We start from the raw sequence: 23,853 nt of genomic DNA, 5'->3' as shown, positions 1-23,853 counted from the left end.
ACAGTCATGCACAAACCCACGCAAACATAAAAAGAGATCTTAGTTTCTGTTTCGTCAAAACCATGCCAGTACATTAGTTGCAAAGTCCAACATGTCCACATACATCGCTTTAGTGTAATAATTATGCCAGTTAAGTTTTACCGTTTGCTTTAAGCCCTGGAATCCACGTTTGTACATTCAGATCTTCAGATCTGCTCACAATAGTCCTTTATTCTAGGAGGTTGTTTTACTGGTGTATTAATTCATAAACAGACAAAAGTGAATTAATGATTAACGTTTACAATATGAATGAAACCAATCAACTCGTGTAGCCATGGTCAATATGATAGCTGAGCAATCCAAATGTTTTTTTCTTTCAGAATATTTCAAGGACAAAATAAGACTTGATGGATATGAAGCTGTAATTAAAAGATTGTTCCAAATTATTACAACTTGGGTCTTCTTTTTTCGAATTTTCTTCTTCATTTCTCGTAGTTATCATAACATTGCACTCACGTAAGTAATAAAAAGATCTGGGAACAAAAGACTTTACAACTACGCAGTCCGATGGGGCAAGAAACATGTCAGACAGGCTGTTAACATGCCAACAGTTTAGATTATCTAAAGCATTTTATTTGGAGGTAAAGTTAAAGTGAGTGCACCTGAAATGTTGGTAATAATCCCTCATTGCACAGGACTCTTTGACAACAAACAGTTTGGGTAATCATTTTACCGTTTGCTTTATTTTCTCTTTCAAATAAATTTGGCTAACCTGGGGGTTTGTTTAAAACCTGTATAATCATACGACAGCATGTGTTTCTTGCTCAGGCTTAATTTTTTATTTTTATTTTTTAGCAACACTGCTGCATACCCAGATCTCAGTAATGAAGTTGGTGCGTGTGCTGTTATTATTACCGATAGAAATGACCACCAAAACTGCGAAAATAAGACCAAAGTTGTAATAAACTGTAATGATCCTTTATTGGTGTTTGTTCTCTGTAAAGGTGCAAAGATGAATCAGAAATCAAAACAAAACTCAGCCATCTACTGAAACTTAATGGGGAGCATGTTTCAGATTAAATCCTGGGCTTATCATGGGAGCTTTCTATTATCTCCCCATTGACAAGAGTACACAATCCCTGTGTCCATTAGCTACTAAAGAACATCTATTATGTCATTTGCAAGGCAATAAGATACAAACCATGGATTCACTTATACACAGATAGCCTTACTGTAAACAGATACTAACACACTGGTACACACTAGCCAACAGTAAGGCGGTGTGTTTGTACATTTTTGATATTGGTACCAATATGATACCAGAGTTTCTGTACAAATACCAAACCATATTTTTTTCAAAACCTATTCCCACAGACGGTGTAGTCCCTCATTCGTCCAGGAGTGTTCTATCGTAGAAACGTCTTGATTCTAAAAACAGTGTCCAGATGACTACGACTGAAACCTTTTCTACGCTATTCCCACATACTAGTGGGAATATAAATATGATTAACCCTTTTTTTCCCCATTTAACCTGCTCAATGTGTCAGTGTTAAATATTTTTGCTAAAGTTAGAAAAGGTTTCCAATTTAAATGTGGAAATATCTGATTAAAGGAAAAGTAAACAAGCCTAATAATCTGACCAAGCATTCAATGGCAACTTTTTGATACTAGATGCTCAAAAAGTATTGAGGTTCGAGCTCGAACCTTCACCTCCACAGCTGGGACGAAAAGCACTGCATGCTCATAGGTTCATAAACCTTGACGTGAGAAACAGGATACCAGGCTTAATGAAAAGACCTCAAACAGACTGCAATTCAACCACAAGGCACATATTTCAGCGAATGGTAGTGTTTTGAAGGGTGGACGCCACCATAAATAGCCATCTGTGGGTAGAGATGACTTGACTGGGACGGTGGAGGATGATGTCATTTTCACTGTTGTGGAACAGCTTCAGTTTCATATTGAAATTATTTTTTTTTGGCGTCAGCAAAAAATAGAAAATATTTCCACGCTTACGGCAGCAAATGAATGGCTACTTCGTCCAAGTTTGAGCAATAGGATAATTAACCAAAAGGAGTACAACTCTGCTGTCAGATAAATCTGTGCTGTGCAGGGAAAGTTTAAAAAAAACAAAACGCTTTTCAAATATGCACAGATTCAGGCAAAGAGCTTGTCTGAAGAAAGATTTTGTTTCATCTTGTTCAAGCCTGTCTCATGCACATGCAAACTGACTTTGAATCCCCAGGGGGAAAAGTGAGCTCACATACACACACACACACACACACAGACATTTGTGGACAGAGGTCTAAAGAGTATACAAGATCAATAACAGAATGTCCAATTGCAGAGACAGATCTGAGGGAGTAAGACATGAAAGAAATCAAGAGAGAGACAATTGAGCAAGAGGGAGTGTGAGAAAATCAAACTGGGAGTTCAGCAGCACTCACCCTGTCGAGTGAGTCGTCACTAGCACAAGGAGAAGCAGAGCAGTGGGTCCTTGAGTGAGAAAAAGTTACTACGTCTGAGTGGCAAGCCAGAAAAAAAACAACAAAAAAAACAAAACAAGAGACCCCAAAAAATCCCTTGCCTTGCTTTATTTCAAGCACATGGATCAACACTGCTTGTACACTTCTTCTAAGCACATACACACACACACATGCACACCAACACACGCACACACACGCACACAAATAGCCTGTCCAAAATCTTACTATCCTGTCCAGAGCAGAGTCCTAACTGAGCTTCTTCTTTGATGTGCACAGTCCACACAGACAGACAGTGAGAAGAGACGGTGGGTGTGTGTGCAGCATGAAGCCGAGTGCGTGTGTGAACAAGCAGGGGGAGAGCGCAGGAGTGTGTACACTCCCTGTGAGGGAGGTGACTACAAGGAGAGAGGGAGGGAGAGAGAGAGAGCAGCAGGTAATCACACTCCCTCTCTTTTTTCTGAGCGCCGCTCCCTCTTGTCACTCCTCCACAGTGTTTGCTCAATCAGGATTTCTCGCTCGATCTTTAAGTAGAAGACAGGGAGGGAAAGAAAGAGGCAGTTTGTATTCGTCTTCACCCTTGGTTGCTCAATAATAAATTGCCTATTTGTCAGATGTGTCTTTTCATTAAATTTGTAGCTAATAAAAACGCATCACATTCATCTCTTCTGTATATCTCTCCTTAGCTATAAATGTCTATTCCTAGAAAGTCTGACAGAAGTATTTCCAAGGCAAGTTTATTTCCTTTCAAACACAAAGTAAATTCAAAGTTCTTTCTATAAAGGCAAATAAATGCATTTGAACAGCTTTTAAAAACAATAAACAGGAAATAACATCAATTAAAATAGTATAAAATGCAAATACACAGTTTCAGTTCTAGTACTGTGCAGTAATAAGTTGTAATAAGCCACAAATGTACAAATGGAAATAAAACTGCTGTATAGGAATTCATTAATCAAAAGTACAGGAAAACATCGACATGGCTTGAAAAGGGCTACTCCAGTGATTTAGTATTTCACTTCCACAAAGATGGGAAACTTGCAAGTAGGGCTGCAACGAAAGATTATTCTGCCAGCTGTTTTCTCGATTAATCGTTTAGTCAATGAAATGTCAAAAAGTAGTAAAAAACGGCCGTCACAACTTCCCAGAGTCCGAAGTGACGTCTTTCGGATTGCTTGATTTGTCCGACCACGATCCAAAACCCAAAGATATTTCATTTACTATCATATATGACAAAGAAGAGCAGCAAATCCTCACATTTGAGAAGATGGAACCAAATGTTTGGCATTTTGCTTCTTTTGATCAATTATTTATCTATCTACTTGCAAGAGACAAATTTAAAAAAGAACCATCAAAATCAAAGAAGCAGAGGCTGAGATATGGATCCTACATTTTCCATAATGCACCTCAATAACATCTTTTGCTCCCCGACTGAAAAATGTACACGTCTTTCAAACTCCACATTCCCAGTTTGTCATGGAGGCTTTCTGGTGAATTTGTAGACTCAAAACCTAACTGCTAGTTTTCACTGACCTTCATGTATAAAATTGGTAGAATGGCCCTTTAAAGACGCTAACTACGTAATACCAATGTCCCAGGTTTGAGTCTGACCAAGGACTTTTGTTGCATTTCATCCCGTTTTCTCTCCCTCCAGTCACATCTATACTGTCTCCAATCTAATAAAGGCAAAGGTTTTTAATGTAAATTTGAAAGAGGCTAAAGTTGGGACTAATTTTGAGAAACAAAAATAGATTTTTTTCTTTGCATTCCTGACTATTAGCTGTTTTATACATTTAAAAATACTGACTTAATCTATCATTTCATTCATTCATAAACTGCACTATGAGAGTGAAGGCCAGATGTTCTCCATTTCACACACACACACACACACACACACACACACCACTAACTAATATTTCCACTTAATGTTATAATCTCTGGCAGTCCCTCTCAAACCATCTGTCCTCTGTGAAGTTCGATCGGATACTCCTCAGACTAAGAACCTTCAAGTAAAAGCAAAGAGGTGCGACCTGCTCTTAAAATTAGATGGGCTGGATTGTCTGGCCTAATGCCCAAAACCCATTCAGTCATTCACATGGCTTCAGCTGGACAGCGGTGGTGATCACTCCAAGTCAAACTGAGGCATTATGTAATGACACAGTAGCAGTAGAGGCTAGGTGAGGCTAACCGGTCGATAAGAGGACGGGGTGAAAAAAGCCGGCCACTGACAACTGGCCTTCACACGGTCAAACGGGGATGTAGACGAGGGGCTGATCAATCGCTGTTATTGCACAAACGTGCATGCCTGCATGCCAGTTGTAAAGTATTCAGATCATCAAGACTTTTTCTGTACCTGCAATGGTTAGATCTTAGTGAGGTGCAGCTCTTTAAGGTTAACTTTTATCCCATATTGTTGTGTTTCAGATTTGATTTAATGCTGGTTTAATGCACCCTTTTTATCCTCAAAAGGATTCCTTCTTATTCTTAATTTGCCGTCTTGTAAGTTTTATGTTTGTCTAACTGTTGGATTTCTGCCTTTGCTTTTATTGTCCTGTGTACACAGGGCACCCATGCGAAAGAGAGTGAACTGCTCTCATTGGACCACCCTTTATAAATAAACGGTTGAATGAATGCATGAATGAATTTATTTAGGTAAAGGTAACAATACTATAAATATACAATATGTTAAAATTTTACTTAAAGCACCTGAAAACTTCTCACATCTTTATCAAGTATTAATAAATATAGTAATATTAAATATTTGAGACTAAAATATCAACATTCAAAGTTCAAGATAGAAAAAAAAACATTTCTAAATTAGTACGAGTTTAAGAAGAATCAAATCTGCTTCATCAGGACAGTGAGGGTGTGGTTTGATCAGACTTTGACTCCAAAAATGTTTTCAGGGTATTTAAATACAGAATATTATTATCATTATGCAGCAATAACATTGAATTATTACCACTGATGAATTAATGTGTAGGGTTGAAGTGGAGCTTATTTTAACTACACCGATGGATGGCAATGCATCATATTTTGTAAGATGATGTTTTGTATGTAAAATGTTTTATTTGCAAAGTGTCTGAGAAAAAGAAAATGTCAGATAAATGTAGTCGAGTAAAAAGCACAATCTTTCCCTCTGTAATGTAGCAGAAAATAAGCATAAAAGTAGCATAAAACATGGAAAACTGAGTTGAGTACAAGTTAGCTCAAAATGGTACTACCACAAACACACAAATGCACAAACACCCACACACACATATACACTACTGATAAAGCCGGCCACAAACACATCTCCCCCAAATACGCAACAAAGTCCAACAGTCACACACTGTCTCTGAGATAAGAAATGGGACTCACAAACTGGTACAGTATGGTACACAGTGTGGGAAGTGTTTGACTCATCAAAGGCAGGAGTTTGACGCAACAATCTTTTGGGATAATTTTTAAATCAGCGAGAACATTCAATACAAACCAAAACCTAATATCAAAAGAAAATAACCATTCTTATCTTTATCTTTCAGAAAAACAACCTCTTAAACCAGAAAATAAATGATTATACAGAAACTGAAACTACCTGGTAATACTTGAGGTTGGTATAATCTGACCAAACATGGCACACACACACTCCAGCAGCTTTCCAATTTAATGTTCAATCTGTATATTACTGTGTGTGTGTGTGTCAGAGATATCAACCGGACAGACAGTGGAGTGATTGCCCAGTGTCACCATGTATCTACTCCTCTTATCATAGCAGACAGACAACTTTGATTTATGAACATTATGACGGCAGCTGAGGCTCCACATGTTGTTACACACTGTATTTCCTTTCATTCAGCTCTTGGCTCTGGATTAAACCTTGGCGTTTCGAGTGTGCAGCAATTATCAATAAGGACAGGGCATGAGTCCTAAAAGCTTGTGACTCTTTCCAAAGAGCTCAAACCACAAGGCTCGCTCTCTAATCACAGATCACACAGTCGCAGACTAATAGCTGGCTGCTGTGAGAAAATAGGCCAGAGCCTTTGACACTACAGAGACACAATGACCTTCCCTTCCTCACTTTGTCATTCCTGATTAGCCGTCTGACTGTGTTTTGACTGTAAAACACCTGGTTTCAGTACAATCCTGTGTTTCACTTTGGGGCCTAAACTGCTGTAGTGAGGTTTAGGCTTTTTGTACTTGAGCTGAGTGTTTTCACTATACTATACTTTAAATGGTCAAGTGTTCACCAACTGAGCAAAAAGCACAGTCCCATTCAAGTATATACTTAACTGAACAGGTGCAGTCTATAATTGCTTAAGTCATCTGGAGCTATTGAAGTCCAGTGTACACAGAAACCTCCATTAAAGACAGATTAATTTACACGAATCATTCAGAACGCAAATAAAAGTCTAAATGACTGCAAGGGCAACACCTTCCAGCTGCAGAAATAAAACTCTTTTGCATCACTTGCTATGGCACTATTATGTCAGAGTACTGAGCAGCACTGCACATGAGAAAAGCAAGGTCATGCTTTGTCAATTTGTCATTAATTTGCATGTTGTTGCTGGTTTTGTTGCTTTACTGTGCAAATGAGGAGCCACACCTGCCCAGACACACAAGGAAAAATACTGATTCTACGAGTCGTCACACAGGCCAGGCACTGAAAACATTTCAAACTTTTACAATTCACACTGTATGTGCAATTTATATGAATTAACACTCAATTTTGGGATGTAGTTGATTGAGGAGTGGAAAAGTGATTTAGACACTCCAATATGGAAGCATAAAGTGTAATATTTATGTAACAATTATTGTAATGGAAACTTTATTTTTATGACTAAATGTTAAACTCAGATTGATCAAACCTGCTCCAACATCTACGGATACAGCTTATAGCAATAAACAGACCATCACTGCTGTTCAGTGTTGACTGTGATGAAATGTATATGACAATATACATTTGTGTACTGTCAGAAATCAGCGGTGGAAGAAGTATTCTGATCCTTTACTTAAGTAAAAGTACTAATACCACACTGAAAATACTAGAAAATAATAGTAAAAGTTCTGCATTAAAAACCTTACTTAAGTAAAAGTATGTGAGTAAAGGAATCCTTCAGTTTATCAGAAAAATTCTAATACAAAATTGAAAGCATTGCAATGGGAAGCACAGATGATAAGGAAAAATCTAAAGTGAGAATGAATGAATCTAATACTTTTGAGAACAAAAAACAATCAAGAGTGCTCTGATGCTGGAAAGACTATAAGGATTCAGGTTAGCAAGATTTATTCAGACACGTTAAATACAAGACAGACAGTCTTTTGTCAGGGAAGAAAAGAAAAACAGGTGATGCTCAGCAAGCAAGCATGCCAGTGAGTCAAATCCAAAGTGTGAAGAAGCCCTTCTTGCTCCTGAGTTCATTGTCAGTATAGCTGGAGAGCCTTGCATCAGAAACTAATGAGAAACACACATAAAAGAAGCAATTCATGTTATTTCAATAAAACTTGTTCTGTTACTAGTTCCCCTGTATTGTTACTCATTGATTATGTCGATTTCGTGGGAAGGAGATGGTGGGGGGGGTGAATTTTTTTTTTCAGCCTGAGCATGGCAGAAAAATTGGATATGCAAATTTTTTGCATCATGTCATGAATCACCTTGATTTTCGTTTTAGGTCTTAAATTCACTGGATTAGTCAAAAATAGACAATCCCATTTGCCAATTGATCTATAAACACTTTCTCAATAAAATTTCTAGAAAATCTACTAATCCCAATACATACAGTATACTGATAACGTAATATAAAATTACATATAACGTGACCAAAGATTTTATCTATATTGCCCACCCATGCTGTTCTTCATGTTCTGACTACACGACTGCATGGACAGTAAGTGTGAAAAGAAACTGACAGAACAAGCTTATGCAAAGAACCACAGTGAGACAAACACACGAACACACACAAAATGAAGCTACAACATGAATAATCAAGTTCCAGGTCAGATCATAATCTACTCATGTGTCTACTCAACAGGTTAAAGTGTGACTAGGTACACTGATACAATCACTGGGATACATCTTTGCCAGCCTAAACCTGAGAAACAGTTTTCAAAGTTTGTCAGAGGTCAGACGTGGTGACCGACTGAGTTGTGATCCACTCAAGCAGATCAAAGACAGAAAGGTGATAGCAATCAGCAGACAGGAAATGGTGTGAGGAACAAAGTATTTGATAAGATGATAAATAGTCATTTTAAAACTATGTTGATGTCGTCTGTGGCTCCAATTAAAGAGCAACATGTCATCATGTGGACGACTAAAGCACATAATGTGATGGTGATCTCACCTCCAGGTAGCTTAGATGTTACATGAGTCACATGTTAGCATGCCTGTGCAGTGCAACTCGTTCTTTCACGTCTGGTTCACTCCAATATCTGCATTAGCACAGCTGTTTGAAACAGTTTCCATTCAGTGATACAGCCTTACTTACCTGCTTACATCAACTTTGGCACCGAAAGACGGTTTGTACAGCCAATAATTCCTGAATTCACATCAAAGAAACCCTCGGGGGAAAAAATGCATTTTTACTCGCTTTAAAGATCAAGAATCACAAGCAAGTTAAAATCTGTTATATATTGAATCATTTATGCGTACCTCTCTCAGTTCTCACACATACAACTGTGATAATTATAGACGTAAAGAATGTAATATTTCAGACAAACACATGTACACACAAAAGGTCTGGCATCCAGGAGCACTACAACAAACGTCGGCTGGGTTTGATGAGCTGGAAACCAAATCAATTTCCTTTATTGGCTTACGGTAAGAGGGTCCAGCCTCCAGACATGCTGGATGGAGGTTGTATTGCACTTAAACGCATAATGATCATATCACAGAAAGTAGAGAGAGAGAGAGGCAGCTACACATACAGTTAAACCTCAGGCGCTTAGTAGTATTTAATTTCTTCCATTTTCTTCATTTGTTTGCTAAAAGTAGAAATAAATTACACAATATTTCACAACTCCTGTAGTTTCCTGATAATTTCCTGGAAGGGTAACTGATATGTAATTGTAATTTCTTAGGAAGGTTTCTAGAGAAGGCTGTGTAATTTGATACCCAAACGGATCGTTCGCTAGTATTTTTTTAAACAAAGGGTCATGATTTCTAACAAAAGTTCAATTTTGCTAGCAGAAATGACAACTGGAGGATTTAACTGTTTGAGCGCCACTGTAGCTAGCCAGCTAAATAACGTTAGCTCCATGAGCTGGTTGAAAACTCCATCTCTGGCTGACCAAGGTTAGCTTTAAAACGATAACACTGGAAAAAAAGGATCTTAAATATGTACTTGATGGCTAAATACATGCAGTGGTGGAAAGTAACTAAGTACATTTACTCAAGTACAATTTTGAGGTACTTGTACATGAGTATTTTAATTTTTTGCTCGTTTTCTGCTACTTTATACTTCTAATCCACTACGGTTCAGAGGGATATATTCTACTTTTTACTCCTACATTTATGTGATAGCGTTAGTTTTGCAGATTCAGATTAATAATACAAATTATAGTCTACAAATAAATGATAAAGTATCATTATGGATAAAGATTAGATTTTATTGATTCCTTGGTGATATTCACAAGCTACCCGGCAGTATATATTGTAAAATATAAGCCCCACCTTTACCAGCTGCAACATTAAAGTAATATACATATTAATGCATCAATAATTATAATTAAATAATATAGTTTGCATTATTCTGAAATGGGCCATTCTGCATAAATAGTTTTTGTATTTTAGTACAAAGTATATTTTGATGCCAATACTTCTGTTCTTTTACTTAAGTAAAATTTGAATGCATCTAGTTAGCCCTAGCATTGTAGTACAGTTATTTTGTTCTAACACAACCCTGTTGGAGGCTTATTATAGAGAAACATTCTTTGACAAGCAACACAGAGGCTAGATTTATGCTTTTTTGTTCGTATTTTGCAAACAGTATGTTTTCACTTTTAACATTACAAGAGAAAATAATTTCAAGATTTTCTGCATAATGAGTACTCTTACTTTTGATAAGTAAGTTTTGCTGATGATACATACTTTTACTTAAGTAACATTCTCAATGCAGGACTAACAGAGTATTTTCACAGTGTGACATTGGTACTGAAGATCTGAATACTTCTTCCACCACTGATCTCTGACAGTACACAAATGTTACACTATGTTAGCGTTACTACGGTAGGTATTAAGCTAGTTAACTGGGCATGCTAAAGGTTATGTTAGAGCAGATAGCACACAGTTTGATCCATTCCTATAATTTTGTTCAGGTGTTTTCGGTTTGAATGGGGAAAAAAAAGACACCACCACCCCCAGACTCTTTAGATATTGTATTTCTCTAACTATGTGGTTACTTAACAAATCAACAAAGGAAAGTACTTTAACATAATTTGTTTGTCATCAGTAGTAAGAGTTTACATATATATCCGCATACCGTATACACCTGCATGTGTATATTCTCTTCTTCTTATCTGTGCAATTGGAGCACATGAAATGTTTCTTCTTCATTCCACAGCACATAAAATACTGCTAAGTGCCACAGGTCTCAGCTGTATGTGGAGCTGTCCTATTAAGAAATTGTAGGACACTTAAAATTGAAAAAAGAAAGTCTCCCCCAGCTCATATGAGGCAATTAGAATTATGGATCATGTCACATCATAGCATAGAGGCAAGAGTGTGTCTCAGGTCGTAGCCTCCAGAGGTTTCTGTTATCTTGTATTAATTACAACTAAGCCAAGCTGCTCTGCAGACAGCCTTTGCAGCACAAGCTCCTGACAGAATTAAAAATATTCAGCATCAAAGAGAAGGAAGGAAGTGGGAAAATTGAGGTTTGATGTTCTAAAATTAGATCAAGAAGCACTGCCATGGAGAGATGCATTTTATTGCAGAATGTAATATTTGTTAAATATACGTAATAAATATTAAATGACATACTGGCTGAAGGATGATCAATAATTCAGCAAAGGCAATGAGCTTGTTCCTCAGAGCAGACCAAACAAGTCAAAGGGATCCTTATCACTTAATTTAATACAGTGTCAGTAAGCCTACCAGCTAAGGCCATCCATCCATCCTAACCATAGTAACTGTAGTCAAGGTGAGATTCACTTTCTGTGACTCAAGGGGATTAGATTGCCTTTATATAGGCTCAGCCTCTCTCTGTAAACAATCCACAGGCACCATACTGCTGCAGTGCACGCCCTGTTATCAGGCTGAGGGAGGCCACTGCTAATGAGATCACCTCCATTAGCTAACTGCATTAACATGTTGCGATGCCAAAGCGTTTTGTTTGTGACATCTCACACCGAGGAAAAATACCTCCAGTTGAGAATACTTTGAGGAGTGTGCAATCGCATCATGCAAAACTTGGCTAAAAAAAAACAACCTACAATACACTTTTTGTATTCAAGATGTAGGAAATTCTGATTCTGAAGAGTCCACAGCCATGCTAGCAGCTCAGTCAGGCTGTACTTAGACACAGTGGTGCTTAGAGCTAAATGCTAACATCAGCATGCTAATACACTCAAAATGACAATGCTAACATGCTGATGTTTAGCAGATGTAATGTTTCACCTTCTTAGTTTAGCATGTTAGCATGCTAACATTTGCAAATTAGCACTAAACAAAAAAGTACAGCTGATGAGAATGTCATCCGTTGCAGGTGTTTGGTCATAAAGCAAAATAATGGACAAATTAAAACGTTTGACCTGATGGTGGCACTAGATTAAAAGTTATTACAATTCATCCTGAGGGAATATAAATGTCTGGACCACATTTCATGGCAATCCATCCAAAAGCAGCCAAGACATTTTACTAAACACTACAAATGTGAACATGCTGGTGGCACCAGATGAAAAGTCAGCGGATCGTCAAAAACTAAAGGGTTCACCCTCTGGGGACCATGAATGTCAGCATAAAATTTCTCCAAAAATCCATCCAATAGTTGCTGAGATATTTCAGTCTGCACCAGTGGTGGACCGAAATATAGCATAAGCTGCTTTGACCCTACACATACTATGAAGGATTATATAAATGTGTGTACACACACACACACAAGGTTGAAGCATTTACTCTAATTGTAAATCCATCTCTGAACAGCATTTGAAAGACAGCTCTTGTTGAGTCTAACAAACAAATGCATACAGTTGCTTCTTGCCTTGTCAGGGAGCAAGCATTCATTTGCTCTGACAGCATTTTTCATAAGCTACAACCATTAGGGCTACTTTGGGGCTCTGGAATCAATATGGTGAACACACATACACATCAGTGTAAGAGGCCCTCTTCATGAATAATGAATCAGACTCTGCCGACCCATCTGCCTCACGATTAAGACCCTCTGACTCCAGAAACAACAACAGGAGGAGCACACATTGAAACAGTGTTACTGTTAGCTGCGGATATACTTCACCAGAAGAGTGAAAAATCTATTTGAACATGGGTAAAATCAAAGACAGTGGTTCCCAACCTGGGCATCACAAGATGATTAACAAGTTAGGAAAGATGAAAAACATACCTCTGCTACAAAGAATTTGTTTATTTTAAGAGACATTTCTCTTATCTTTGCTATTTTCTTGTGAAATACTGGATAGTTTTGCCTATTTCGGTTTCCTCTTTCCTGTGGCCTTCACAGTGTCACCTCCCTGCAGCCTGAAAAACTTGTACAATAGCACTGTGAGCTCAACATTGCACAAATCCACAGACTCTCTATTTTTTTAAGTAATCCTCTCCCTGTTTGCCCCACGTGGGAGCAGCACCAGATAATCCTCAAACAGTCATACAGCTGTCATGTCAGAAACGTGCAGGACAACCTGTCACGACTGATCTGAGTGCCAGTGATGTAACAGTAAAGAGAAGAAGCACCGACTGGAAATACAAACAGGTCTCTTTAAGCTATTGTTTAAAAAGTCATTATGCTTTGCTGTGTAAATGACCCTGCCCTGCAGTGACAAGAAACAGCAGGAGCTGGTTTGTCGGGGGAAGCTGGTGGTCTTTAGGCGGCCTGTGTGTGACAATAACAGTGAGAGGTTCTGGGGTCACGTGCAGACTCTCTGCTTACATAAGAGCATTTTAGGATTTCCAAACCATTGTCAGGACAAGTACAGTAATCATCCTTAACATCCACCAGCAGATTGTTTCCTAAAGCCTGTGCACTTTTGAATCTGGTTGGGTGCTGCCTCGTATGCGTCGAGCACCAAGTGATTCACAAATATAAAAATCCAACATTAAACATTTCACTGTAATTTCAAAGATTGGATTTGATTACAATACAAAGTGTTGGATGATGAATCCACTAACTTCTGCCTACTTGATGGAGTGTTGATGATGAGTCGTAATTATTATTACAAAATAAAAATTGCACATCAGAGTTGTATCTTGTGGCAAAAAAAGAGGGTAAGTGAGGAATCAGACAAAACAGAGCTGAAAAGATAAACAGACAATCAATCAGCAACTATTCTGATAATTGATTAATCATTTGAGACAATTTTCAAATGTGTCAAAAGCTTCTCAAATGTGAGGTTTTGCTGTTTTTCCTCAGTTTTATAACACTGAATATTTTTGAGTTTTAAACTGTCGGTCAGACAAAACAAGAAAGATGTCACCTTAATAGGATTAATCAAGACAGTACATGGCAGAATAATCGATAATAAAAAGCAAAATTTAAACTGCCCACATTCTTATTGGCTCTGGTCAGTCTGATCACTAGCTTATGGTGGGTAATGTTAGCACATGTTAGTACAGATATTGCTGAATAACAGACTTTACTAGTCTGTTTGTCTTTATGACTCTTTTCTACTTGTGCTACTGTTACACTACATTTTAGCATTTACTGTTGTCCCGTAATTGTCACAGTTCAGCAAAGGTTACATAGTGTGAATTTAATGACAACATTTCTTCATGAAAAATGCAATGTAAAACACCAAATTATTTCTATTCAAAGATGAATTTTTGAAGAAAAACGTATAACTTTGGACAGAACAAAAAATAATTATTTAAAAAGTTTCAAGATAATATAATTTAAGAATCATATACAGTATCATAGACAGTATAAGTCTGTATCATTTGGTTCATTGACAGTTTGAGAACAGTGGGCTTAAAAGTTACAGGGCACAAACACCACAAAGTCACCTCCGCCCTGCTGGGCGGAGAGGCAAGCCTTCATTAGGTTTAGTCATGAGTGAACCACAGGGGAGTGGTGGTGGTGGAGTCAAAGACTTAAAGCCCCTGCAGGCTTTGTTCTGGAGCTACAGTCATGTATGAGGCATCATTTAGTGGCAACATCAGGTTCTCCACCACCACCTCAATGCACAATGGCTGATTTGACTCGGATAGTGATGCAACAGAGGACATGCGTAATGACCTTATTCACCTTTAGGCTGTTTCTAACTTGTTACTAAATCAGTGATATAATCCAGAATAAGGGCAAATATAAATACATGGCACACACACAAGCGCGCGCGTTTATTTTGCTGAAACAGTCAGTTAATCAATTTGTTAATCAATGTTGGTTCCAGCTGCTCAAATGTGAGTTTCTGCATTTCTCTGTTTTATATTGTTGTACATTAAATATCTGCAGGTTTTGGACTGTTAGTTCAACAAGCAATTTGAAGAGGGTTTCTTGGGCTCTTTGACGTGGTGACGGTAATAACGTTTTTTGACCAATAATAGACTTAACTATTAACAACAGTCGAGTCAACAGTCGTGGAGTTAGGTCCCCTACCTCAACGTTGAATTACTTCTTAATCAATACAAACAACTGTAGAGTTCAATATGATATAGGTTTAATGTAACTTCAAACAGAGTACATGTCTAAACCGAGGTAGCTGTTAATTATTACATTGTGTGGTTTTAATCACAAAACACTTTTCTTGCAGTCAGAAAGTGAACTTACTATAACAAGAGGGGGAAGCCATCTTGCTATTGTGTGCATCCATGCGTATTGGTAACTCAGGGAACCTGCCTGGTTGGGAGGCAGAGTGCCTTCTACACAACGGATACATCAATCATAGATACGCAGGAATAGCACAGGCCGACATATGGTTTCTTCACCTCTGTATGTAGTAACACCTAATGATCCACCAAGATGCCACAAACTTGACACATTCTGTAGTGCAAACACCGCTGGGCAGAGCTGCATGTACGCTATCTAGGCATCAGGAACAGTTGGGGTTTGTCTTATCAGCTAACGCCTTTGACTCATTTGCATTAAAGTGAAAATACATCAAAACCATATAAGCCTGCAACTAATAATTACTTTCATTCTTGAATAATCTGTATATTATTTTCTCTATTAATTGTTAATTGTAATTCATTTTGTCTGACCAACAGTTTCAAAGTTCATTCTTGACCTTGACAAAACAATCTCACCTCAAGGTCCATTTAGTAGCTGTTCTGGAGCTTTCTATTATTTCACATGATCCTCATCAGCAGATGGAGTATGGCCCAGTAGTCAATTTTCCATTTTTACTGAGCACTTTAGGAACTTCCTGTCCATGCTGGCTTAACAGTTCCAAACCCCATCTTTCAATGTAGATCATGTGATGTGAATTTATGATATTTGATTCTAAAATGACTTAAATAATTAATTGATTCTCACAATTGTCGATAATTTTCTCAATCAACTAATTTGATTTTTGTTTCAACACGTCCTACTCATTTTGTCTAATTTTTCCATGAGATTAAAAACACAACACTTGCAGTGCAGAGTAAATATTAACAGGCTTCTGTGGTAATCTGTTTGTCTAGAATACAGATTATACCTCTTGTTATTTGGCAATCACTTTATTGAACAACAGCAGCATGACAGAGACATATTGCCTAAAGGCCCTCAGGCTCCAGGGCCTATTTGCTCACAAGGGCGCCTTTAATTAACAACAGTTATTACAGCAGGCAGGACTTTGATACCTGTAACCAGCAGCGAGTTTGTGTATCATCTCAGAAACCTGAGCTCTAGTTACTGTTTTGACATAGGTGACATGGGTGAGTTACAATACAATCGTTTCACAGGAATGAGCTCAGTAGAGATACCAATAGAGTCTCTGCTTCTGAGATTCAGAAGAAGTGAGCCTCTACATAGCAAACTGCACAAGTCACAGGTTGAACAAAGTGGGAGAATCTCAGGTATGTGTTAACAGTCTGTGTGATAACATGCCAGAGATAGCTAGCGAGAAGGCTAGCGTTTTATGGCCCAACATGAAGGTGTACAACAGATTTCACTAGAGACAGTAGAATTAAATAGAAAAGTACAATGTCTTCAAATACCACAAACTCCTCATTAAAAGATTGTCTATAAAGTGTAAAGATGATGAAGAAAGCCAGCTATAAGGAGTGAAGTTTATTTTTGACTGGGAGTTTTCAGTTTCCCACAAGCAAAGATGTGTTGCAAACTCATTAGTCTAATGCTCATTTTGGCAGGAGTTTGCCATTAGGTAGATGACAGGCCTCCATTAGACTGATCTAGTGCTGGCATGACACCTCTACAGTCCACACAACTCCAAAAGTCAAGACTCATGTCGTTAGCACATTGCTGCCGTTCACAGTCTGAAACACCATTCACAAGTTTGTGAATGAAAAGCTGGTGATCTAACACGCTAACATTACGACATGCTGGTTACTTAGGTTAGTGATACTCATACACATGCCTATATATACACACACACACACACACACACACACACACACACACACACACACACACATTTGCATCACACCATAGACCTTGACACTTGATACATTTTTTGTCCAAGTAACCTTATCAAACATATCTGCACCATCCTACAAAGCCAAAGTGTAGTAACAGACCTCACTTTAATGAGCTGAGACAGAGAAGTGGCCAGTATATTATTTAGTAGTGTTTAAGTGTTTGAGTAAAACGTTAAATCTACAGCCTAGACATGACTTTTGAGAAAGAAGTAGTTAAATAATTTCCCTTCTTGCCAAGAGTTAGATGAGAAGATACTACTCTCATGTCTGTGCGTTAAGTTTGGAGTTAGAGCCAGAAAGCGATTAGCTTAGTCTAGCATAAAGCATGAGGAAACATCTAGCCTGGCTCCGTCCAAAGTTAAAGCAGCTCTAAAGCTAGCTAATAAACATGTTGTATCTTGTTTGATTAATCCATACACAAACAATGTAAAAATGAGAATTTGTCATTTTAGGTGGAGATACTGTATGTGGTAGAAGACTATGGAAATTTACTGCGCAAAGACAGCCAGGCTAACGGTTTCTTCCTGCTTCCAGCTTATGCTACGCTAGGCTAGCCATCTCCTGGCTTCAGCTCCGCACAGACATGAGAGTGGTATTGATCTTGAAGCTTAGCCTAGCATACATACTGGAAGAAGGGGGTAACAACTAGCCTGGTTCTGTACGTTAAGTTAAAACACCTCTAAAATTGCTAATTAACACATTATATATCGTTTGTTTAATCTGTATACAAACAGAAATGTAAAAACAATGTGCTTTTAGGGAGTTGTGTTCTGTAATGACAAGGATGTTGTTTGCCAAGAAAGTTACAGCATGTAACTCTATAGGTAAAACTTCATTTCTGTTTGTGTATGGATTAAACAAACAAGATGCAGCCTGTTAATTAGTGATCTTTAGAGGTGTTGGTAGGCATATTTGGGAGAGCCAGACTAGCTATTCCCCCATTTCCAGCCTTTATGCTAAGCTAAGCTAATTGCCTCCCTGCTTCAGCTCTGTACTTAACACACAGACATGAGAGTGGTATCAATCTTCTCATCTAACTCTCAGAAAGAAAGTAAATAGGTGTATTTCCCAGAATGTTAAGCTCTCACTAAGTACACAGAACTACACAACTTTCTGTACCATCCTAATCTAACTGTAGTAACTGACGTCACTATACCTGTGGTTAGCATTTATGGATGGAGAACAGCAATTTCTGGCAGTTTTTTATACATGCTCTTGTCATGCTAATCTTTAGTTAATGAAATTACAGTTAAATATATTATTCTTCATTTAGGTGGGGTCCCTCTGCAGCCTGCTGGGCCTCAGATCCGCACACTCAGTTTGAGCTAATGCTTTTGGGGTGTAATGGAGTTGGGGAATATGGTTGAAAAAAATGTCACAATAGTAAAAAGATTATTTTCTGATAACATTTACCATGATATGGAAAATAAGCAAAAAGTCCATAAACAAAAATATTGAATTATTGGCCAGATCAATGTTAAACTGCACTCGAGTCCAAACAAACTGCATGCCCTGGATCTGCCCCTGTGGAAGTGATGTGCTATGCCACACTAGAGGAGCCAACTGGCATTAAGTCCTAAATTTCTCCCACTGTTCTACATGTGGTGACCATTAAATTCGGGTCATTAAACACCAAACTCTCAATCTGCTTTTCTTTTGTCCTAAGTTTGTTTACGTCCATCCAGACAAAAGTGAGTAAAAACAATGGATCCAAACCATCTGGTGAACTGAATCTGGAGCCACCCACCGAGCAAAAATAATACATTTCACTTACAACTAACGATGTGTTTGCAGACATGAAGATGACATTAACTGAATGGGTACAATACAGTATATTCTGAATATGAAGACACTGTTGCTGGTGGGACATATGAATCGGGGGCTGCGACCAATGATTGTTTTCATTATTCATTCATTTTTTTCGATTGTTTAGTCTGTAGGATACAAAAAAAACAATGAAAAAAAAGGACCATCACAGGTTCCCAGAACCCAATGAGACATCTTCAGATTGCTTGATTTTTCCAACCAATAATTATAAACCCAAATATATAACATTATCAATCATGTAAGGTAGACACTCCTCAAAGTTTGGCTTAAAGTATAATGAATCAATCCTGAGTATTCTTGGGGATTACTTTTCTTTCTATTGATTAATCAACTCATGGTTTGAATATTGTGTAGTTCCAGTAGTTTCCAGTGAATGACAGACAATCAATATTTTATAGATTTAATGATATACCTCTAAAAATAATTAGAAATGAGTGGTTTCTAAATTGAGATGTGGGGAAGCTTCAGGGACCCATCATACAGAATAAAGAATTGTTTAATTTAGAGGTGAAACTATCAGCCAATGAATCGATAAAACGAAACGATTCAGCAATTAATCGAGAAAATAATCTGCAAGACATTCAGAGAGAAAATCCTCACATTTGAAAAGCTGGAGCTCATTTTTGCTTCATAAATGACCTGAACGATTAATCAGTTATCAGTATTGTCGGGGATTCATTTTCTTTAACAAGTTATCAACTCATCTTTTCAGTGCTTCATATGAATTTTTGTGCTGTTTCAGCAGTTTCCAGTGAATAATAGAAATGTATCTACTGTACATTTTCATAGATTGTTGTGAACTACTTCTAAAAATAATCAGATTCAGTGGTTTTCTAAAGTGAGATGTGGGGAAGCTTCAGGCATCCTCCAAAGAAAATAAACAATAGTTGATTAGTTAGACAATTAGTTGATAAATCGATTTGTCAACAGAAAATTAATCAGCAGTGAAAACCAATTAGCAATTAATAGTTACAGTCATTTTTCCAAACATAAAATCTTTTGATGGTTGCTCTGATGATTTGGTGCTTTTCTTTGCCATTTATAATAGTAAACTGAATATCTTTGTGTTTTTGGACTGTTCATATATAACAAGCTACTTGAAGATTACACCTTGGGCTCTGGGATAACAATAATGGGGCAAATTCTCCACCAAAACAATTAACGGAATAATGGTTAGTTTTATTTCACATTGACCATATTAATTTGAAGTTATGTCAATGAGGAAAATATAATGTGAAAAAAATATGATTTTGATCAGTTTGAGTAGAAACAGCTGTTCACAAACACCATACTGTATTCAGAGGGGTTAAAAACACCATTAAAGAAGCTCATTGGTCTGTGTGACATGGATATAAAAGAGACACCTACTTGCTGCCACGCAATAATCAGCTAAAAAAACACCTTCGCGCGCACGCGCACACACACATACGTTTGTTTACTAATTGCAACCTGTGCCCTAAAACCAAGTCTTAACCCTCAAAAAGCAGTCTCTACCCATGGGGTCCCCACTGTGACACAAGTCCCCACGAGTTAGTGTGCATTCAGGTTACAGTCCCCACCGGGATATAAGAACATGAAACACACACACACACACACACACACACACATGCAACCTGGAGTTGTGTTTTCTGCCCGGTCAGAGGAGGCTGTGGAGCCGCATGGCGGAGCTGCCTAAAATAAAACTGTCCGACTGTCACCAGAACAATCCGTTTACCGTGCAGCTCCAGAAACACGAGCACTACCATGCTGCAGGAGTTTAGACTGAAAACTGTAAACTCACCTTTGAGACGGTCATATGGTGCGAGATGCGTCAGCAGGTGGTGGTAGTTTTCCCTGAAGGGGTGGTGGTGCTGGAGCTGCTGCAGCTGGTGGTGCTGGTAGTGGTTGTGGTGGAGGACTGAGACGAGTCGTGTTATAACACCGGTGGTTGTGGCATGGTGGTCATTTAAAAGTCATGATGCCCGGCTCGACCTTGAGACTCCCAAAAAAGAAAAGCTCACAGACAGAGCATATCCCTCCTGCACACACAGCACAGTCACCACGAGGAAAAAAAAGAAAAACTAGAGCCGGAGGAGGAGGAGGGAGGAGGATGAGATGCGAGCACGGGATGCGACGTGGGAGGGAGGGGCGAGGCAATCCAGGTTGATTTCAAGCATACTGTGTCATTAAAGGGTGATAAAGATACCATAAAGGACAACTAGAGTCTTTAAAAACTGATTTCCCAACATTAAATGGGAGTTAAACCCCTTCAGACCTGATTTATCCCCCAGTTTTTCTTTCCCTGTAGAAATGAGGCCAAACTAAATTTCTTATATATAATCATATTCTTTTGCATGAATTTCCCCAGAATTGGTTGTTTTAACCATGTATGTGTGAACTACAGGTGTAGTCCTACAATGTGTCATTTTGTGAGTGATGTTTGGTGCACATCTTTATTTGAGGGCGTTTGTTGCCCCCCAGTGTTGAAATGCAGCCATCACAAGAGGATTCATGAGAGAAGGGGCCTCCATGAGGAACATCTGCACTGCACACACGCCTTTACACAAGTCTCACTGACACTTACAGTCATGTTACTTATTATATTATAAAGGGGAAAAATGACAATAATCTGTTAACCAGACAGTATTGATCCACTTGGTATATAAATAAGATAGTAGAGGAAACAGGTGTGTTGCACTGAAAGAAGAAGAATCATCTGATGTTTTCATGATCATTTCGGTGATTTTATTTACAACTGATTGGCTAATAGTAATACATATATTGTATTAATTATTAATAAATGACTGATAATAATAACTGCTGACTTGTTGCAGTGTGAAGTCTTCATCAGAGTATGATTTAGGCTTCATGTGTTCACAGTAACACTGATTGACAATGTGAACGTACATTTTGTGCAGGTTGACCAATTCTAAGATCAAAAATATTATTATATGATTTTATATATATATATATATATATATATATATATGATATATATATATATATATATGATATATATATATATATATATGATATATATATATATGATGTCTTTGAGGTCATTCAAGAAACACATTACTTACATTGATTTCAGCTTTTTTTGTTTTCACCTCCAAACCAGTCAACAACACCTTACTTGGCTACTATGATTAGTACATTTCCTTCACATCACATAGTAACTTCATATCTTCATAACTACATACGACTATGAAGAAAGTTTCATTTTCCTAAAACAAACAAGTTTTGAAAATGAAAAACAAACTATCTCTCCGTCTGCCTTTCCTGTGCAACGCGTTTGTCAAGTACAGCACAAGACTTTATGTATGTAGAAAATGTTACTTGGGCTGAATGTAACAGGTTTCCTTATTTCTGGTTTGTTACAAACTCAAAATACTATACACTTCCTTCCTAGAAAACCTGCACATCATGTTTGTGATCATAGCAAGTCCTTTGCTTGTCAAATTCATTGTTAGATTTGGACACAGCCTCAGATATCAACCAAGTGATAAATAAATACATTAATACATTTACAAAGAATTTATCTACAGTACTCAATAAAGTCCAAAAACCAGAGGGATTTACTCCTGACCAGACCGCAGACTGCTGGCTAAGGGAATGGAGAGCTAGGAGTGTGCCTTGTCATCTGGGCAGGGCTGTGTGGAAACATGGCAAACAAGATGTTTTTCTACATGAGACATCTTCAGACTGCTTCCAGAGCTTTTAGGTGTGGTTTTACTGAAAAAACAAACAAACAAAAAAAAACAAGTGTGAACTATGTAATCAGTCTCCTCGTCCCCCAGAGGCTCAGTGGTCGAATAGTTGAACTGCTCGGACAAGTTGTCTGGCTTCTAAATTCTTCCTGGAGTGTAAAACAAACACAAATGTCTTTATAAGCACAGCCGTGGGTTTGTTAATGCAGCCTCCACGTGAGCATAAACTAAACAAGTCTTCTCAGAGGAGCTTTTTATGACAAATGGAGCCAGAAACTTTGTTTTTCAGAAACAATTCAGTCAGAAACAGCAATTATCTAAACAAAACTCGAAAATATGAAATCTCTTTCAAAAGCAATGAAACTTTTTAAAATCATCCCTGGGAATGACAACGAGGCAACCTTGTAATGATTTAGTAATTTCTCAATAGAGAAAAGTAGGACTAAGTTCTGTGTATTAGCTTTCTATCAATACCGGCTCATAATGTTGCCAAGTACAGCACATTGTCAAGGTGTCCAGTAAAGCAGTAAACCTATACCCATAATGTCAAATAGTATTTAATAATTTATCATAAAAAGAGACTTTGGCTACTTATTGACGAACATGAATGGGATGAATTCTGCAGCAACTCTCGAATAATGTCAACAGGTTTAAGTGTAATGCTCACACAATTTAATATTTTAAATTGTTGCTACTGGCCTCCCTTTAGGTTAAATTTGGAAATGTGGGGGAGAAGAGGGTACGCTTCTATACTGATTGAAGATTCACAGTTATATTATGTATATAATATTTTAGGAGACTGTAAGGTATAATCTGTTTTTCAGCAATTAATCAAGGACTGGACCTGGATGGCAAATGATTCTCAGGAACTGGAAGACACCTGCAGACCCTCCTTTTCAGGTTTTGGTGACAGAGTTGGGAAAATGGCTGCATATGAAGGCGTCATATTATAACTGAGCAGAGAAATGTTTCTGCGTGTGGGGGGTTATTTCTTGTATAAATCCTTAAATGAAAGGATGAGATGGTATTATTTTGTACTGTTCTTTTACTTTTCGGGGGCCCCCATGGATTAATGTTAAGATGACCATGAACCACAACGTCCCCGGTTTGAATCCGGCTGGGGACCACTGTTGCTTCTCTAGCTTCTCGTTTCCTA

General features: G+C 37.9%; 1 protein-coding gene across 3 annotated transcripts in view; it reads right to left on the bottom strand.

The window, feature by feature from the left end:
* The window catches only part of coro2aa (coronin 2Aa), a 44,193-nt gene extending 23,066 nt beyond the window's left edge, over positions 1-21,127 (bottom strand). Inside the window, exons 1-2 of one of the 3 annotated variants that reach the window (XM_044191701.1) lie at positions 2,691-2,786; positions 2,427-2,475 (exon numbers count right to left, since the gene is read on the bottom strand). Coding sequence is in view for 1 of the 3 variants with exons in the window: in XM_044191700.1 (XP_044047635.1) it covers positions 20,789-20,803 (15 nt within the window). In the remaining 2 variants the exon portion in view is untranslated. Of the gene's footprint in view, positions 1-2,426; positions 2,476-2,690; positions 2,824-20,788 lie in introns of those variants that run through there. The other 2 variants (XM_044191700.1, XM_044191702.1) reach the window with 2 other exon arrangements.
* Positions 21,128-23,853: the final 2,726 nt, after the last annotated feature.

The sequence above is a fragment of the Siniperca chuatsi genome, linkage group LG3, assembly GCF_020085105.1.
Source record: "Siniperca chuatsi isolate FFG_IHB_CAS linkage group LG3, ASM2008510v1, whole genome shotgun sequence".
Taxonomy (NCBI): domain Eukaryota; kingdom Metazoa; phylum Chordata; class Actinopteri; order Centrarchiformes; family Sinipercidae; genus Siniperca; species Siniperca chuatsi.
The sequence above is the reverse complement of the archived record's forward strand: the minus strand, read 5'-3'. Positions and strand labels throughout refer to the sequence as shown.